The sequence below is a fragment of the Nanorana parkeri genome, unplaced genomic scaffold (genome assembly GCF_000935625.1).
Source record: "Nanorana parkeri isolate BGI_ZX_2015 unplaced genomic scaffold, ASM93562v1 scaffold172, whole genome shotgun sequence".
NCBI lineage: Eukaryota > Metazoa > Chordata > Amphibia > Anura > Dicroglossidae > Nanorana > Nanorana parkeri.
The window spans coordinates 466,801-484,845 of NW_017306440.1; the positions used below are offsets into that span (position 1 = coordinate 466,801).

Here is an 18,045-nt window from a genome sequence, read left to right on the forward strand (position 1 = left end):
GGATGAAGATCTCCACATTCAGAATGGGCACTACTGAATTCTCGATTTTATTCAGGCCTGAGGTTGTTAGGAGGAGGCCAGTTGATATGCATGAAAAATCATCTAAAACGTTTGCGTCGCACATTTTCAGGCGTTCCCACGTTTTGCTGAATTGGGAACTCCGATCACTCCGAACAAGACACCACATCACCTCACAGAACACTTCCGTAGGTTACTACTCCTCCCTTATCACTTTGCCTTCATGGTCCTAATGCATGTGTTTTTTTATGTGTTGGAGGGAAAAGATCTAACAAGTTGCAGACCAGAGATTTCTTCTTTCAGACACTTTCATAAAAATGTCCATCAGTTTGTGCGCCAACATGATGGTCGTTTCAGATCCGCCACAGGAGTGGTTTTTTTTTTACTGTGTTGCTTCATGAATGTGAAGACATCTGACATTTGTGTACACTTGATTATTTTTGTTCAAGGAAGTGAAACAGTACATCACTACCTCACATTATTATTTGTTCCTCTTTGGTTTTTAGAGAGTTTTTAATGTCCCTCTTGTGTGTTCCCTAATATTCTTTGCTTTAGCTTTTTTGGATTTTTTTTTTTTTTAAAGATGAACTCCAGGATAAAGAGATAAACACGTCATGTGTATTCTTCCTTGAATCTTGGTGAGCTTTGTGTGTTTCTTCCAGATCTGTGCAGTAATCCAGTGTGAAACTTTGCCTTTGTGTAGGAGCTTCCTGTATTAACCCCTTCGTTAACCCCTTCCGTTCATCGATCCCCTCCCCGTTCTATGGGACCGGGAGCGATGCAGATTGCATCACTTCCGGTCCCTGGGCTGTCAGTTCTGGGCTCCTGCAGCCCAGGTATAAGCTATTGAAGTGCGATCTGCACTTCAATAGCTTATTTCCAGTGTAAAGGTGACACTGAGGGTCTTTTGGACCCCCAGCATCACCTTAAAGAGGACCTGTCACCACCATCTGCTATTACATGGGGGGGCTTGCAAGCCCCCCCATGTGATAGCAGTCAAAGTAAAGTAAAAAAAAAAAAAAAAACAGTTTTTAAAATTAAAATGAAATAAAATAAATCTAATAATAATAAAAAAAAAATTTAAAAGTCCCCCGCCCCTGCGAGCACGCGCGTCGCCACGTAAACACACGTCGGGTGCGCCTACGCATGAAAACGACGAACGCGCTACACATGTTGGGTATCGCCGCGCACGCCGGAGTGAGAGCAATAATTCTAGGGCCAGTATTTTGGGGTATCTCTAAATTGATGACCTGTGGGGGCTTTTAAAGCGTCTTTTATTGACTTTTTGGGGTACTGCAGTTTTTCGCCGTTTCACGGTCGCACGCAATCTGTAAACTGGGCATGTTGGGTATCGTTTTACTCGTTGTAACCTCATCTTTTATATTTCATTAAAAAAATTGGTAATTTGTTGTGTTTTGGGGCATTTAATTAAATTTGTCACTAAATTTTGGGGTTTAATAAGGAGTTGCGCTAATATTGCGCAACATAAAAATGTTCAACTACCACCATTTTATTCTATAGGGTCTTGGCATTCAGAAAATATATAATGTTGGGGGGTTTTACGTCATTTTCAGGCCTAAAATGTGGAATATAACATGGGTGCAAAAAATGAAAAAGGGCCTCAGTCATGAAGGGGTTAAAGACTGGTCACCGCTGCTCTCTCAGTTCACAGGATGACTGGTCTTGTGTCCGCCCCCTCCTGTCCTGGAGCCTAGCTCCAACAAAAATAGTTTTATTGCATTTTATCACTACTTCCTGTCCCAGTGACAGATTGTCAGGGGTACAGGGGTGCGCGATGGTATACAATCTCACGTTTACTAATTTGTACTGAGACTGTAGTCCATCACAGGAGCGAGCTTGGAGCGGTGACTACTTTACAACACACACAGGAACCATGGGGAAAAAGTAGCCACCCCCCAGAAGCAAGGACAGTGTCAGCACCAATTCAGAGATGATTTGAGGATCTACAGCCGAGTGATACACAAAGAAGATACATATTTGTAAACAATGAATGTACTTAAATGCATTTTTAAGTTTTAACTCCTCTTATTAAAAAGAATTAGAAAACGTAAATTGTGCTTTGTCCCTCCACACACCCCAACCAGTACCCAGTAGACACTAGCCCACAGGATATGACTGATCGCTTTAGTGTATGACTAGTGTGAATAGGCCCTTAAGGTGTTAATGCACTTTTGGGTTTATTTCAGGCCAAGGAAACACTTCTGGTACTGGAGTTTATAGAAGCGAAACCCTTGGTGCCCAAAGCTACATCCATCTGCCAAAAACTCCTTTTACACAGAACATTTACCCACTTTGCTAGTCCAAGCCTGGCTTAGTATTGGTATACTTTTACTTGTGGCTATAATGGCAAAAAGTATTTACTGGCTACCTCGCTGTTATGGCCTCAGAGCCAGATTTAGGCACATTAGGGTGTGTGCCTATAGGCAGCAGAAGCAAACAGGTGGCCTTTCCCTGTATAGGTATTCTGTACAGGGGAAAGCCACCTTCTAGCTTTTGCAGCCTATAAGCACACACCTATTGTGCCTAAATCTGACCCTCAGCCCATAACCGCGAGGTAGGCACCATTTTTAGGCCAGAAGCAGCAGGTTTTTTTTGTTTGTTTTTTTTATAGCACTTGTTGCTTTGGATTCCTAGGATATAGCAAATTTAAATTCAATGTTGCCACAGAACTACTTAATGCCAACTGATCTGACTTCTCATGCTTTGCATTGGAGAGCTGCTCAACACAGCATACTATGTGGCCTGGTGTCCCATTAATATTTATTATGCCTAAATGATATATATATTAGCACATTTATTATTTTTTGTTTTACTTAGGACGGTACCTATTTGCCTACTGCAGTAGAAGTCTGCTTTGTGTAGGAAAGTGTGAGGTTTTCCACGGTTGTTCCGCGCCACCTGAATCTTAAGTGGAAATGTCAGCCAAGGTGTGGATTGAGTTTCAGCCGTAGCAGACAAACATGGCCCTGTGAATGGGAGACCTTCATACTTTCCAGCTAATAGTTAAGCCGAAGGCTCCAGCTAATTTTTTAGACAGCTGTTTGACCTTGCTGGAAAATGTGGCGTCCCACTGGGATGGCTCCCATTATCTGAAGGCTTTGGCAAGATCTCAGAGCTCTCAGAATGTGTACCCGGTAATAAGGCAATTATTGCACAGAGCAGAAAGACTCGGCCTGATGTTTTATGTTGGGATCTGGCTTCTTTCAGTTTGCAAAGGGATCGTGTTACCCCGTCCAAAAATATTCACAACTGCTCTGCAGAGTGTGGGAACTCGGGACGTGATTCAGCTATACCAGCAGATAACGTACCCAAGGCTTTAAAGAAGAACTTCGGCCTTCCCTTCAGTCTTGTACAGCTCTACAGGCTCCTCTAATGTATTAAAATTGCTTACTCTGAATTCAATGCGTGCTGTGAGCTTCTCGTAGTGTGCATTGCAAGTTCAGCAAGTCAGAGCCCACTTCATTTCCTGGCTGGAAGATGTCCAGCATCATCTAGCCTTTTCTCTCCAGCCTGACTGTTCCTGGCCCACCCCTTTTATCCATTGGATATCAGTACTTTCAATCTTGGAGGCTCAGCATCACATGTGGGTGTTATCTGTGGTGGTCTGCATGCAAATGTGGGCTGTCTAGGAACTCCCACTCCTCCCAAACTGACATCCACCCATCAAGGCATTCTGATTTTTGTATCATTCCTCCCAAGAGTCATCAGACCAGGTGCATCAGGGCTGAGGGCTCTTGAGCACTGATGCAGGGTGCTGTGATGTCTCCAGGAAGCTTTGTACAGCACCCAGTCAGTATTTTTCTTGAAAATGCTGATTGCCATGCTGTCTGAGTCACTGACCCAGAACAAGGGCATGCCAAGTCAGCGACTTTGAGGAGGTGGTGAGCAGTAGCAACCTACACAGGGGCAGTTGCCCTTTATCTGATGCTGTCATGCGATACTAGCTCTAGGCTGCCATCAATCTGTGTATCTGCTTTACATCATGCAACTGTGTGGGTGTTGTGGAATTCAGATCCTCACCTACCTTTTGTTAGAGATTTTTTCTTGAATTGTATTGCAGTTAACCTGATGCTTACCATCTCACTGTGAAGCAATGCTAACATGTAGTCACAGGCAGTCCTTGGCAGAGCTGAAGTTCCATTTTGAGAAGTGCGGCCTATTTACCCGCTCCATGAATAATACTGATTTACTGCTGACTGCCAAGTCACAGGTGTGCCACAAGGTACCTGAAAGCCAAAAAAGCTTCTTGTGATCCTGGTCTCACTTTTTACCCAAGGGGTTTACTGCCTTGTCTTCAGGAGCTAGCACCATCATGAAGCGGTTCCTTAACCCACCTTCCATTCTTTGGTACAATGTTCGCACCTTGGCCACTAAGGCAGTCTTTGGACCAAGGGTTGACCAGATGGGTAAGGCTTAGCTCTAAAGCCATACTTGGTTTTGAATTTTGGGCATTGGATACTGAATCGGCTGAAACCCCCCAACTATTAGGCTTTTGGTGCTCACCTCTGACGCTCTGGGTCATGGGTGGTCCCTTGGCAGCCTCACGTACAATGCAGGACTACTGGTCCTGCGTTATATGTGATGACATTAACGTGTGACTGCAAGCTGGAGCGTCTTAGAGAAGAAGCTTTGGGGGGACCAGTTGCTCAGCATGTAGGAACCCTGTTGGAGCGAGGAAGAGTCACAGCTGCTTCCTCTACGCCTAGACATAATGAGCACTTAACCTTTGCAGTGTGGGAGGGCTCCACTGCAAGGGTCATTTTTTTTCTAGCGCCTGGAGTAGGGCTTTAAGTGGCCATACATTTTGATATACATATTTTAATGTTCGCCAAGAACTGTTTATTGTGTTAATGCTCCATGGTTTGGAATGCACGGTTTTCTCTGGGTTTGTTTTTATGCTTTCAAACGTAAAGAAGCCTTCAGATTGCCATCTCTGCTTCTCTTCTGAGGTTACTGTGAGGTGTGCCGTGTCGGACTGGAAGTAACAATGAAGCTAGGATGATTCCAGCACCCATTCTGTTCTGTATGTTGGGTGTTTTTGTGTATAGATCACCCGTGGCATAAAAAAGTGGAAGATACAGGAAAGCAAGGAATGGTAAATAGGAAAATGTAACTACAAAGGCTTATGTTCCTGATCAACAGTCGAGAAAAATATATATCAAAGCGCTAAAGGTGTAACTAATATGAAACTTAGTATAACCAAGTGATATAGTGAAATTTTAGGTTTAGGCGGTCTAGCCCTAAGACAAGTGATATGTCTTACATAGAATCATAAAAGAAATATATATATAAAATAAAAATAAAATTAATAGTACAATAGTGCTGTGGAAAAACAGAAAATGATTGGGACAATAAAAAATTTCAACCACTGTGTAAAGACCTCGAATAGGTCACAATATGTAAACGATCCGTGCCAAAAATATATATTAAAAAAAGGCTAGACCGCCTAAACCTAAAATTTCACTATATCACTTGGTTATACTAAGTTTCATATTAGTTACACCTTTAGCGCTTTGATATATATTTTTCTCGACTGTTGATAGGATTCTTCTATCCTCTTTTTAGAGCTGCTTTAGGTCTTAATTTATTATACATTTCCACTTTAGTCTCCTTTCCAGAAGCGCGGATTATCTATTTCTTATGTTCCTGATCGCCTGCAAAGCACCATAAAAGAATGATATATACCGATAGGTACAATTAGCATTTTCATTTTTTAGACTGGAGTTACCCTTTTACATTTAAACAGGATTTAATTGAGCATTACATTTTCTTAGATTAAAAAAGATAAATGTGTATGCTTTAATTATGTAATTCATAGTACTATTGCACATCCATATGTCCTGATATTGTGTCTGTAGATACTATAATACTTTGAGTACACATTTTTGTGTTACTAATGTAACAATACCATTTGAAGATTTATCAATGCTCCCTCTAGTGGCTGCCAGTATATTGCACCATATTCAGCATCCCTGCTGAACAGCTTCTTAGATGAACATTGATTACAGAACTGGCCAGGTAGAAAGTTCCTTGTTTTCAGTCCACCTTAGTTGATTAATCCATAGAAGGAAGAGCAGTAAAGTACAACCACTGTGCTGCAATACTAAGCTGGAAGCACAGCACGATTATGTAATGGCTGCCTCCATGGCTATATTGAATTAAACTAGGGATCCACCGGTATTTCGGTATCGAGTACCGATATTTTTTTGTTCGGTACTCGCCGATACCGAATACAGAGCGCCGGAAGTCCCATTCAGGAAGCCAGGCGGCGTGTAATGACTCGAGCGCGTGAAAAAAGTCCATAAACACATGTTTTTCAAGCATTTTTCTGGCGCTCCTATTAAAGTCTATTTGCCCAATAATGCATGATTCTGGCCAAAAAAGATGCTCGTGTACTTTTCCAGCTTTGGACAACAACCAATTCAACGTTCAGGTGTGAACAGGTCCATTGAGAATGGGATTCGTCATCTTGTTTGTTGCTCGGGAGTCGGTCAATAAACTACTCAGGTGTGATTGGGACCTTATTTAAAAAAAAAAAAAAAAGTTTTCTTTTAACACATTTCAGAAGAGTATTCTCTCTCCTCCCTGGATGGCGCTGATAATGGCAACTACAGGTCGGCTTCTCTGCAGCTAACCCATAGAGCAGGAGCTCAACAACAGGTCTTCTGCTTTCAGTGGTGGGTGACTCATTTCCTCAGCGGCCAAAGTTAACTTTCAAGATGACAAAACCGTTGTGGTATCATACATGAGACATGTAATCGCTGCATTTTGTGTGAAACCCCAAGTTTGACTTTCCTATCAGCTGTGCACGGCTTTGTGTAAGAGATATTCGTTGTTGTTTAAAGGGAATGTTAAGTCTTTCAAAATATATCAACTTGGATGTCATCAATGTGTCTTGTCTTATAAAAAAAAATGGTTTCTGTATAGTTTGTAATTATAGATGTACGGTTGGGGACGGGGGCCATAGTCACTCATCGCAGGCACATGTTTTCTTCCTGCCAGTGCTACGCAATAATCTCACTTTACTGCTCCTCTCAATTCAAGTCTGAGTTGGCTGGCTCATTGAAAACAATGCACTCCTTCTGTGGCTGAAACTGGCCTCATCCTTTTAAAGAGCTCATCCGCACTGCAAGTGTTAAAGTGGAACTTTACCCCCATTGGCTAAAAATCACATCAGCATGCAGCTCTCCATGCTGATATGAAATCACCTTACATTCACATATTTGCATTTTATTTACAATGACTTGTTTACTACTTCCTGGTCCTCTTTGGCAAAAGGGATGTAATGTGCCCGAGTGTTGCATCCTGGGAGGGTTACATCAGCATAGCATTGCATGGAAATCTCATCTGTAGTCTCGAGATCTCCGGGAAAGGCATTTTCCTCCCCTGAGATGATGTGCATGGTCACATGTCCTAGTTACTTGTGCCAGAGTTCCAGGAAGTAAAGGGAGATGGATTCACCTGCCCTTAGTAAAAATGGCCACTGTGAGAAGACTGGGGAGGAAAAGAAAAATAAGATATGCAAAGTCTGCACACTGCGATTGCCTTGTCATCAACAGAGCATTGCTGGGAAATCTCATCTGTAATCTCAGGAAAATACATTTTCCTCCCCTGTGATGATGTGCATGGTCACATGTCCTAGTCACATGTCTAGTCACATGTGCTAGAAATCCAGGAAGTAATAGGAGAGACATAGTTATCTGCCCTTAGTAAACATGGCCACTGCCAGAAGACTGGAGAAGAAAAGAGAAATAAGGTCTGCACGGAATACAAAGCCGGCAATTATCTAGAAGTATGTATTTGTAGATTGTCATCACTAAACATTTATAAAGGTGTGTTTTATTGTCATTTTAAAGATCTGGGTAAAGGTCCTCTTTAAGCCGCCATCTGTTTGTTAATCCAATTTGTTTTTTCACATTGAAGCTGTAAATTCTACTACTTTGTTTGCGCGTTGTCATGCAAATCCTGCACTGTACATCCTTGTGGTGATTGGTAACAGCAAAGTTTCCATTCAGTGTGTTTCCATTCTGAACCTGTACCAGCTGTGTTTCAAAAGCATAAAACCACTTTGAGTTCTTCCAAAATGACGAATCTTGCTCGCTCTGAAGCATTCTAACACATATTTTCACATTTATGCATTTAGGCTATTTGAAGCTCACATCACCTGTGTGTTGGAAGTGTTGCCGTCACTCATGTAGGGGATTCATTGGTTATTGGCACCAGTTTCAGGCTTGAGAGACGGAATGTCTCCTTTGCTTCAGTCTGTAAATTGGCTTTTGCTTTTCATCTAGAGGTCCATAAGTTGGGCAGGTTCACGTTCTCTGCAAAGTGCTTGTTGTGCATTCGGCATCTTCTTGGTTATGATAGCTTAGTGTTGTTAATGTGACCCCCACCCAAATTTTACTGATAAGGCAGCCATGTACCCTCTGGGTACAGAACAAAATAATCTTCAGAATCGGACTAGCCGGATAGTAAGTGTCATTTGGTGGAAAATATCTATGTAAGTGTGAATAAACCCTTAAAGTTCCCCCAGTATCCTCAAAACCAGGTGCTCCCTGTTCTGAAAATTTTGTCCACAGATTTTATGCTCATACTTTTCCTATCCCCTAAGCCAGGATTGGACAGGTAGCCAGTGCTCCTTACAAAATTACAGCAGGCACTTAGCTTTTCAGGTTTTTTTTCATATTTTAGGAGCTGTCTCCTAAAAGGAAATCCGGCTGGCTCCTGAATTCCATACTACTTTATCTACCCTTGCCCTGAGCTTTCCCATTGGCCATTTAGGGCCCCCATCGCAACTGGTGGCCAATAGGAAGGCGCAAAGTGGGAGGGGGTGGCACAGATGAACTGGCATTTGGGAATTCTGGGGTGTAATAAAGAAAACCTAACCATCTGTGCAAGCACCAGAGCTACCTGCTCGAAGGACCTGGAACCACTTTACAAATGTACACTTCTGACTTGAGATCAGTAATAATTTTGACCTGTACAGAAGTAAGGCCAGCAAGTAAAATAAGGTATTCGATAGGGATATACAGATACTAGTAAAGGGATATGGGGCATTTTTTCTAAAACAATACAAACTATAAGGTAAAAAAGTTTAAAAAACACAAAATTTAAAAAAATTAAGTGCTAAAAAGGTTAAAAAAATACAAAATAAAAATGAAAAAAAGGTAAAAGTGCTAAAAAGGTTAAAAAAAATTATAAATACAAATTAAAATAAAAACCAACCCCCCCCCTGCAATCTGCTTGCAAATAAACGCATGGGTAGGGCATTGTGTATGTGTGTGCACGCCCTCATTCCACTGTGTGCCTTATTGTGGTTGTCGGGCAGCAGCGCTCTCTAACATGCACAACGCACATTAAATGGTAAGTTCACTTTCCCAAGTAATTTGGGAAAATGAAATTACCTGCTTAAACCTACCTTTTGGTGATCGGTCCTTCCCCTCCGCCGGTACAGGTGTACTATCTCTACCTCATACTGCCGTCCAGTGCAGCCCTGCGCTATGCATTTCAAATTTCACTCGGAAATTGCGAACACTCGTTGGTCAGTGCAGTCAGGAGGTTAGTGCGCTGACCAATGAGAAGTGCTTCTTAGCACGGTTATGGTTGAAATGATATTTTGTATCAGGACAAATATAATCATGGATTGAGTTACAGTTCTTCATAATTTATAAAGAAACTGCCCTAAAATCATTAGTTTGTATTGTTTTAGAATAAATGTCACATGTCCCTTTAACAAAAAGTATCGGCAATTGGTATCAGCGAGTACCTGAGGGAGAGTACTTGTATTTGGTCTTGAGAAAATGGGACATCCCTAGTATTCGGCCTGTTTTGTAAACTTGAATAAATGTGCTAGATATGATTTTAAGAGTATCACAATAGTCTGCTGTCATCTAAAGTGGAACAGTCACATCTCAGCTGCTCATCCTTTAAGCCTAGCAGGTAGTTATTACTGCGTTGCAGGTTGTTCTTTTTCTCATGTTCACACAATGCATTGAGACATCCTCACAGGATGAGGCTTCTTTGCAGGTTACAGCAGAGACTTGGTGTAATAGCTTACTAGAAATGTAATACAAGCAGGAACATTTATTGTGGTGGCAAACCTTTACTTCCCTTTCAACTTCTCAGTTTAGTTTGATCATGAGGCAGGGCAAGCAAGATAATCAACGTAGTAAATTAGTCTTACGTACTTTGACTTATCTTTTACAGTCTTTTGGACTTGGTGACCATTTGAGAATGTTGAGACTTGGCTCATAGACATGGCTTAAAAAAGCCATGTATAAAAACATATTCTTAGTGATTTTACTTCCGGTTCTAGGTGGGCAAGACTGCCTCCTCAGTGAATGTATTGCTGGAGTGTGGTGGACAAATGACATGAACATTCTTAGTTATGTCACTATTGGCAATTGTGTCTTGGACATCCAGTCATATTGAGAAAATCAAAGAGGGCACCATTGCCAGACCTATTGTTTAGCTGAGCAAGAGGTAGGCAGTCCCATGGACTCCAAATAGAAGATGTAGGTCTCCACTTCTGTCTTCTGAATCCACTCTAATCTGACACATCGGTTGTGGGTCACCTCACCCTTTAAGCTGTAGAAGCTTCTTCTGTTTTGTCTGCCGGTGTAAAATAAGTCAGTTTTTGTTCAGACATGGCCAATATATCTCCCGTTATGGAAGGTTGGTCACCGGTGCCAGATCCTGCTGCAATTTATCCAGTACCAGTAATTGCTTTGCAGGATGATTGGCCTGGGTTTTCTAGTTTTGTGCCATTTTAGTTTTATGGTTCCTTTAAACCTTTTTTTTCATTCAAGAAATTAACTTCCCCAAGAATCAGCGTTGCAAAACATAAATAATGAAGTCATGCCCACTTACAGGATGTCATTCTTGCACAACTGTCCCTAAAGCATTTACCGCTAATTGACGGCTGTTTCATTTGTATGAAACTCACTTGTAATTCATATAGAAATGGTGACATCAGGGTCTTGTAACATACAGCTGAAAGTGATCCTTCCAATAGTAACTAGTTAGAAATACATATTTAGTGTATACCTATGATACCTATTTCCTAAGCAAGAACAAACTAATTTCCAGGCTTTATAAAGCTCTTCTGAGTACTGTTGACGTTTTAAGTGTCTGCATAGCTTAACCACTTAATTTTTCACAAACAGTCCTCTGCCTGAAAGTTCATCTTTAAGTGAACCTATCGGCCAATTTAAGAACAGATATACTGTAAAAACAAACATTGCATAGTCTATTTCCTTTGCTACCCAGAAAACCCTCCATGTGCCTCTGTGAAACCCTCCTTGGTGTGCTTCTGCTTGGTGACTTCCCTAACCTCGGGACTGAGATTACCAACTGTGGTACCCCATGTCCATTTAGATTGCATCATTGACCAATATGATCATTGGTCAGGGGAAAGACAGTTGATGGGCCTTATCCCAAAAGTCATGGAAATTAGTTCTAATAGAGTGAAACTAGCTTGGTAGGCTGAGGTACATGCTTTTTTGGCAGAGGTCCATCATTAAACATTATGCAATGTCTAGTCAATATGTGGCTCTTGAGAGCAGGCTGGTACTTGTAGTTGGAGAGCAGCTAGTGAGCCGCAGGGCCCTTAGTCTGGTTGAAACAGTCATACTTCTCGGGCTGTGCTTCTTTGGCTCACAAGTCACTACTGTTTGAATAATTCTAACCACTAAACCCCGCTTCCTCTTTTTTTCTGATTTACAAGACACCAGCACGGAACAAACAGTCTTAACAAGAGGTTTCTATGGTAGCAGCTGCTTTGATATCTGCTTTTATATCTCTATCTGAGCTTCATTTTTGGAAAGGAATTGGTTTAGCATCAGCAGAGGAAGGGGGTTTTGCCAGGTTGCACAGTCCTGCGTGAAAATCATCAAATTTTTAAGTTTTAAACTAATCAAATATAAAGGCACGCTCCGGTGCCAAGTGCTTGGTCTACATGCAGATGTGGACAAAAAATAAAGATCTGAAATTTAAGGATTTGCTTTTTGATATATTTTTGGTTGACCACAAACAATTATCCGAATACGGTATTTTAAGTGATAGTGGGCCTTATAAGTAGTTTGAAATCTGTGGACATTTTCCATATTAAGCAGTGCTCATGCTTCCTCCTACTTCCACCCGTTCTGCGAGACCTGTGGGTGGAGTAGAGAGACCCACAAACCTCACTTATTCCTTGCTTGGCAGTGACGAGTTTGCAGCGCTAGTAGGTTGGCTGATGACTAGAAGTGCCTGTGCTCCGACTTCATGGTTGAGTGAGGTTGGGTGGCATTCAAAATGGGATTAGGGCAGCAACTGTGGGACTAAACAGTTTGCGCAGGGGACAACACCAGGGGGAAGGCATGTAGTTCAGGGAAAGCTGATTTTTTTTAAAATATTTGTACAGCTCCTAAACTGATTTTTACTTATTTTTCAATGCTGACTTTTGACTTTAACAGCTTTTGAAGTTCTCGTACTTTTAAGAGTCCTTCACGTGATTGTCCTAGCGTTTAAAGGTATTAGTGGGCCCCAACACCACATAACTTCCAGTGATCTGACAGCGGGATTTCTAGGTGGCTTTATTAGGAGATGAGATTAACATTACCTGTCCTCACGTCTGAAACTGAGACAAACTTGTTAACGGGTTATATTTGAAGCAAACTATGTTGGTTTTTGTTTATAGTAAAATAACTGCTCCCTTTAATAACACTTAATCTGAGCTACCAGTTCCTGGAAATATCTCTGAAATATTGGCAGCTATGCGTTTCCCAGAGCCGGACATCTCAGAATCCTAAAAATAAGCCTAAAAATTTGCAGCGTTGGCAAAGTAATTCTGTGGCATTGGTGATATTGTCCTGCTATGATTGTATGCCATCTAGACGGGTTTGTAATCCCAGCAGAAGTGTTTTATGTTCCTTCTGAGTCAGAGTAATATCAGGATGTGTCCGGGGTATTCTCTGGCTTGCTAGGGGCCCTCGGCACCTTTGACCTCTGGGATACGCAGATTCTCTTATACCAGGTACTTGCCATACACAAACCATCTTTCCTCGTAACTACTGAGCTTGCTGTCTGTACAAAGACAGGTGTAGTCTGACTCAGCTTTGCCAGCCTATAAACATACCCTTCTTGGCCTGGTTATGTCATGGCAGAGCCTGAAGCCCTGTGGGAAGTGTCCAGGTTTTACGAGCAGAAAACTATCTCTGTTTTGGAAACGGCACAAAATATCCCAAATCTGAGTCAGATGTTTAAGAAGCCAGTTTGCTTTCTGCTTGTAATATCCCATTTATTGATGAGTGCTCAGTTTTTATGAAAGGGATTAACTTTGTCCCAGTCTTAAAAGTACACTTCAGTCAACCTAAGAAAATGTGCAAATTCTCTAAACAATAATTGTCCCAAGACATTGGCTGTTTTCTCTCTTGTGACTTTAAATCTCCAGCATGTGGGATGTCTTGGAAATGGAAAATCTGGGCAAAACAGAGCAGTCAATAACAGCCTAGCATTGAGGAGTGTGCTGTAAAGTCCCAGAGGGATAAGAGTGATTTGACATGGGAAGCATTGATGGCATGAGGCATAGTCAAGTGTGACCCTTGTAGATGGCTGTTTATAGACAGTAATGGCTAACACAATCAGGGTAGGGAGGCAGATTTCCAGCATGGCTGGTTCAAAAAGATACTGTACAATATATATTTGAGGCTGAAAATCCATTGCTCTGACCTATACCCAAATAAATAGGAATCACGTTTTGGTTGATCTCAAGACATGAAAGATAAAATTAAGTTGTTATAGGGTTGCTGTATCGACTTGGGACTTCTGCAAGCTGTTGCTCTTAAACCAGTCAGATGTCTTGCTTCATCCAATTAATTAAACTTGATTGATTGCAGTGGTCAGTAGCTCCACCTTTGCTCCAGTTTTCATAAATCTGTCTTAGAATTTCCGGGAAGGGTGATGCACTTACTGCTCCTTCGGTCCATATTTGTCTCAATTTTAGTGTCTCAACACTTTTTTTTTTTTCTTTTGATAAACAAGTAAGACTTGGCCAACCTTGTGATTATCCATAGTTTTGTTTAATGTGCTTCAGCCCAATGAGCGCCAACAATGGAGGTCCCATCTGTTGATAAAAAGCTGGTTTGCCTATGGCAGACTGGACTCGTAGCCGTCACCCTCCCCAGCAAATAGTTTTTTTTATATTATGTGTAACTCATACTGTCAAGCTCTGCTAGACACAAAACCGGATTTGGATTTGTTCTGTTTTCTTTAGCCTTCATCAGGCATAGCCAATGGAATTTTGCTACCCTTAAATACAACTCCACTCTGCAGTGCGCATGATCCAGACAACTTTTTTCACAGGAAGATAGAAATGTCTTTAAACCAACCCTTGTACACAGTTGGAAAAAAGAGAAATTTGTGTATGCAAGCTGCAACAAAACCTGTCACATTGACGTTTCACAGTGGAAAATTAAGCAGCAGAATTGAGACTTTCTGGCAATGCTCTGTAATAGGAGAAGATCCAGGAGCTTTAGGGCGAGAAATCCTTTAATGGAGTTGCTTAGCGTTGTAGAAAGTAGTTTAGGAACCTTACCATTGTCCACCAAAAACTGAGATATCTGACATACTGTTTTTTTATTTCAGCTATGAAATGTGATGCTAAAAGAAGATCTGTAATGACTTCTTGCATGTAATAACATTCAGTCACCTCTACATTGCTGTAGGCCATTTTTGCTTCAATTTCAAATTGCCCCAAAACCCGTACTGCCTTATTCTGAACATTTATCCAGAGCCCAGAGTTGGACTGTAGCCCACCCCTGTCCTGCCTTTTGCACCTTGCTATTAGTCAGGTACGCTGCCCATCACATTTAGCTGTGGACAGAATTTGTATGATTGAGCACCCTCAGGTTTGGAGGCTCCCATGTGCTTTGGAAGAATTTTAAAGAAGTACTAAAGTTGCCTGGAGGTGTCATAAGTCTTGTGGATAGTTTACCAAAAATGCAGTCTCTACAGGTTTTTAGTGGTGAAGTAGCTAGAGCTTTCATGCACCTCTCACGCCAATATCTGGTATCTCTTGTTATACTTTAGCAGGAAAACAGAAACATGTGAGTGGCAACAGAAAGAAAGTCGATCAAGTCTGTCCCCCCTTTTTTCTTTTTTTTTTTTTAATGTTTTTAAAAAAATCCTTTTTGTCAGAATATAGCTCTGTCAACACTCACCTTTATTGTTGCAGGAGGGTTATGACATGTTCAATGTTTTTAATTTAAATAGCTTAACTTTTATTTTTAGAGAACCAACATTTCTAATTGCAAATACTAAACCCTTAATTTGCAGTCATTCTTTGTTCCATTTGCCTGTGAGAAAGGGGTAAAATCCCAGCCACATCCATGCTGTGGTGTTCAGGTAGTTGTATACCATCAGCCTGTGACATAGGAGATACGATCCTAACCAAATCTTTGGTGTCCAGTCAGTCTTTTTTTTTTAGCATGTTAGATTTTTTATTGAAAAAACGAAAGACAAAGCAGTACATAAGTAGTCCAAAGTGACATGAAACAGGGATCATGTATCAGTACACAGACTGCGATCCATACATATTCAACGGGTATATTCAAGCGATATTAAAGAAGAACCCATATCACAATATAATATAATACAATACATGTAAGCGAGTCTTTCCAGTCAGTCTTTATGCCACATGCCTGTGAGGAAGGAAGTAAAATCCTGACCACATGTATGAGTGTTCAGCCACTATTCATACCTCTTGCCTGTGAGGATGGAAGTGATATCCCAGCCACATGTATGAGCACAACTGAACCTTAATTCCTCCTGTAAAGCTGGCCACACACTGTTTAAAATGTATGCCGATTTGCAGGAATCAGATGAAATTCTAACAGTGGGTGGCCCTGCCGGCTCAACAAAAGACTTTTGTCAACCGACCCGAGCCAAAAATTGTTGGCCAAACCATAACTGCTCCTGTATTCTGACAATGGCATACGCTGGCTGTCAGAATACAACAGCTCGGCAGGGGAAATTTGTCCATTATTGCTGTTTAGCATGAATGGAGGAATCGGTTAATTCTGTATGTTCAGTCCTCAGGATGGACGAAATAAATCTATTTGTGTATGGCAAGCTTTAGGGTGTCAAATCGAAATCAAATTTATGGCATTGAAGCCATCTGGGTGCAGCTGACCGCATGCCTCAAGGCATGTGGGGTTAAATGCATTTAGATAGTCTGATAGCGGGATCACCACTGAGGAAATGGCATGAGGCCAAGTAGGCACTGTGTACTACAGGAGAATGAGAACCACATTATGAATGTAGCTTTAATGTAAACTATTTCCACTTCATTTATTTGCACAACAGTTACCAGACTTTCCCAAGAAAGGTAAAGCTCTTGAATCTCCTTTGTACCAGTATTCACCAAGCTTCCCTCCTGGGTGTCCATTCAGATGATGGGTGAGGCCAAGGCTGGGACGCAAACCCTCACTACACAGAAAGGTTAGATATCACAGGATGTAAACTATTTCCACATAATTTATTTGCACAACAGTTACCAGATTTTCCCAAGAAAGGTAGAAGTAAGCTCTTGCATCACCTGTGTACCATTATTCACCAAGCTTCCCTCTGAGTGTCCATTCAGATGATGGGTGAGGCCAAGGCCCGGACGCACACCCAGGGCCGGCCTTAGGGGTGTGCGAGCCGTGCGGCCGCACAGGGCGCCATGGCAAACTCACTACACAGAAAAGTTAGATATCACAGCAGATTTATTGCCAAATTAAACCATTAATCACATGTTCAGGTTCAGTCTAGACAGCGCTCAGTAAGATGTATGCAGTGTGAGTGCCAAGTAACCCACATATAATCGCCTGCACTGTTTGAATCAGCTTGATAAGTCTCTTGGAATGTAGGAATAGCACCTGAACAGCAATGCCACGGCATTCTCCAAATACTTTGCACACTTTGAAGCCTTCTATCCTTCCTTCCTCTAGTTCTATATCAATGTTTACTCCTTGACTTAAAGGGGAGTCATAAGCTTTTCATATAATTCAAGTTTTTCTTCCTCTTTTAAAGAGTAGGTGCATTTTTTTTTGCCCTGCTCCCCAGATGTATACTTACCTAGACCCTCCTGCCTGTGGCAAAGCTACTGTGTGCTAGCTGCATCTTCATAGCTCCCCGTAGACTTCTATGAGGCCATATCAGAAGGTTGGGGATGCTCAGAAGTTGAATTCTTCTTAAATTATCAGATCTGCATTTGATAGTTTAAAAGGTAAATGTGAGTCCTGTGGGGTTTTCATGCCATCACCTCTCCTCTTTTTCCCTTTCCTGGTAGTTATGGGTCACCACTGTGGCTGTTGCAAGAACGGGTATGCAACGTTGGCACTACAGCTGTGCTGAAACTACAAATCCCGTCATGTCAGCTGTCAGTCTTGCAATGACTCATGTTCTTTTTTAGTTCCACAAGAGCTGGAGTGCCGAGGTTGCCTACCCCTACAATAGAGCATAAGAGCGGATAGTATGGGCCAGATGGACGTGTCCTCACCAACACCTGTTTGAGCACTATTGGGAGTTGGCAGGTCTGCCTTAAACCACCTACATACCTTGCATAGTTCTTTTTGAAAGCCATGAAATATTTATTTTTCCAGCCAGAGTAATTCCTCATGATTTTCTTTATATTTAGTTAAAAGTGTAGCCAGGCTTGCAGCTAAAGCATCTGCTATGCAAGACAATGGGCAGGAACATGTTCCAGAGGTAGAGATCTCAGGGCGAGTCACCGGTGTGATGAGGTTCAATAGAAGTTGAAAGAGCAGAAGGTGTGGGGCAGTGACAGCCTAAGAACCTCAGACTATGTCATGCCGTGCCACATTCTAAATGTTTTGTAGCCTTCCGGCACAGCAATATTTGGAGGAATTTCATGAATTATTTTGCAAACATTTTTGCAGATAGGTCAGTTCCTGTTTAATGTTCTGCCTGTGTTTAGTCATCTGTTCGGAGTTGCCCTTAAATGTTTGAAGAGCAGACATTTTC

General features: G+C 41.6%; 1 protein-coding gene across 3 annotated transcripts in view; it reads left to right on the forward strand.

Moving 5' to 3' along the window:
* Positions 1–18,045, forward strand: part of FAM53A (family with sequence similarity 53 member A) — an 80,426-nt gene that overhangs the window by 48,306 nt on the left and 14,075 nt on the right. Inside the window, exon 5 of one of the 3 annotated variants that reach the window (XM_018554768.1) lies at positions 2,188–2,196. The exons of the other annotated variants lie outside the window; for them this stretch is intronic. Within the exon in view, the coding sequence (XP_018410270.1) occupies positions 2,188–2,196 (9 nt within the window). The remainder of the gene's footprint in view (positions 1–2,187; positions 2,197–18,045) is intronic. 3 annotated transcript variants of the gene reach the window in all.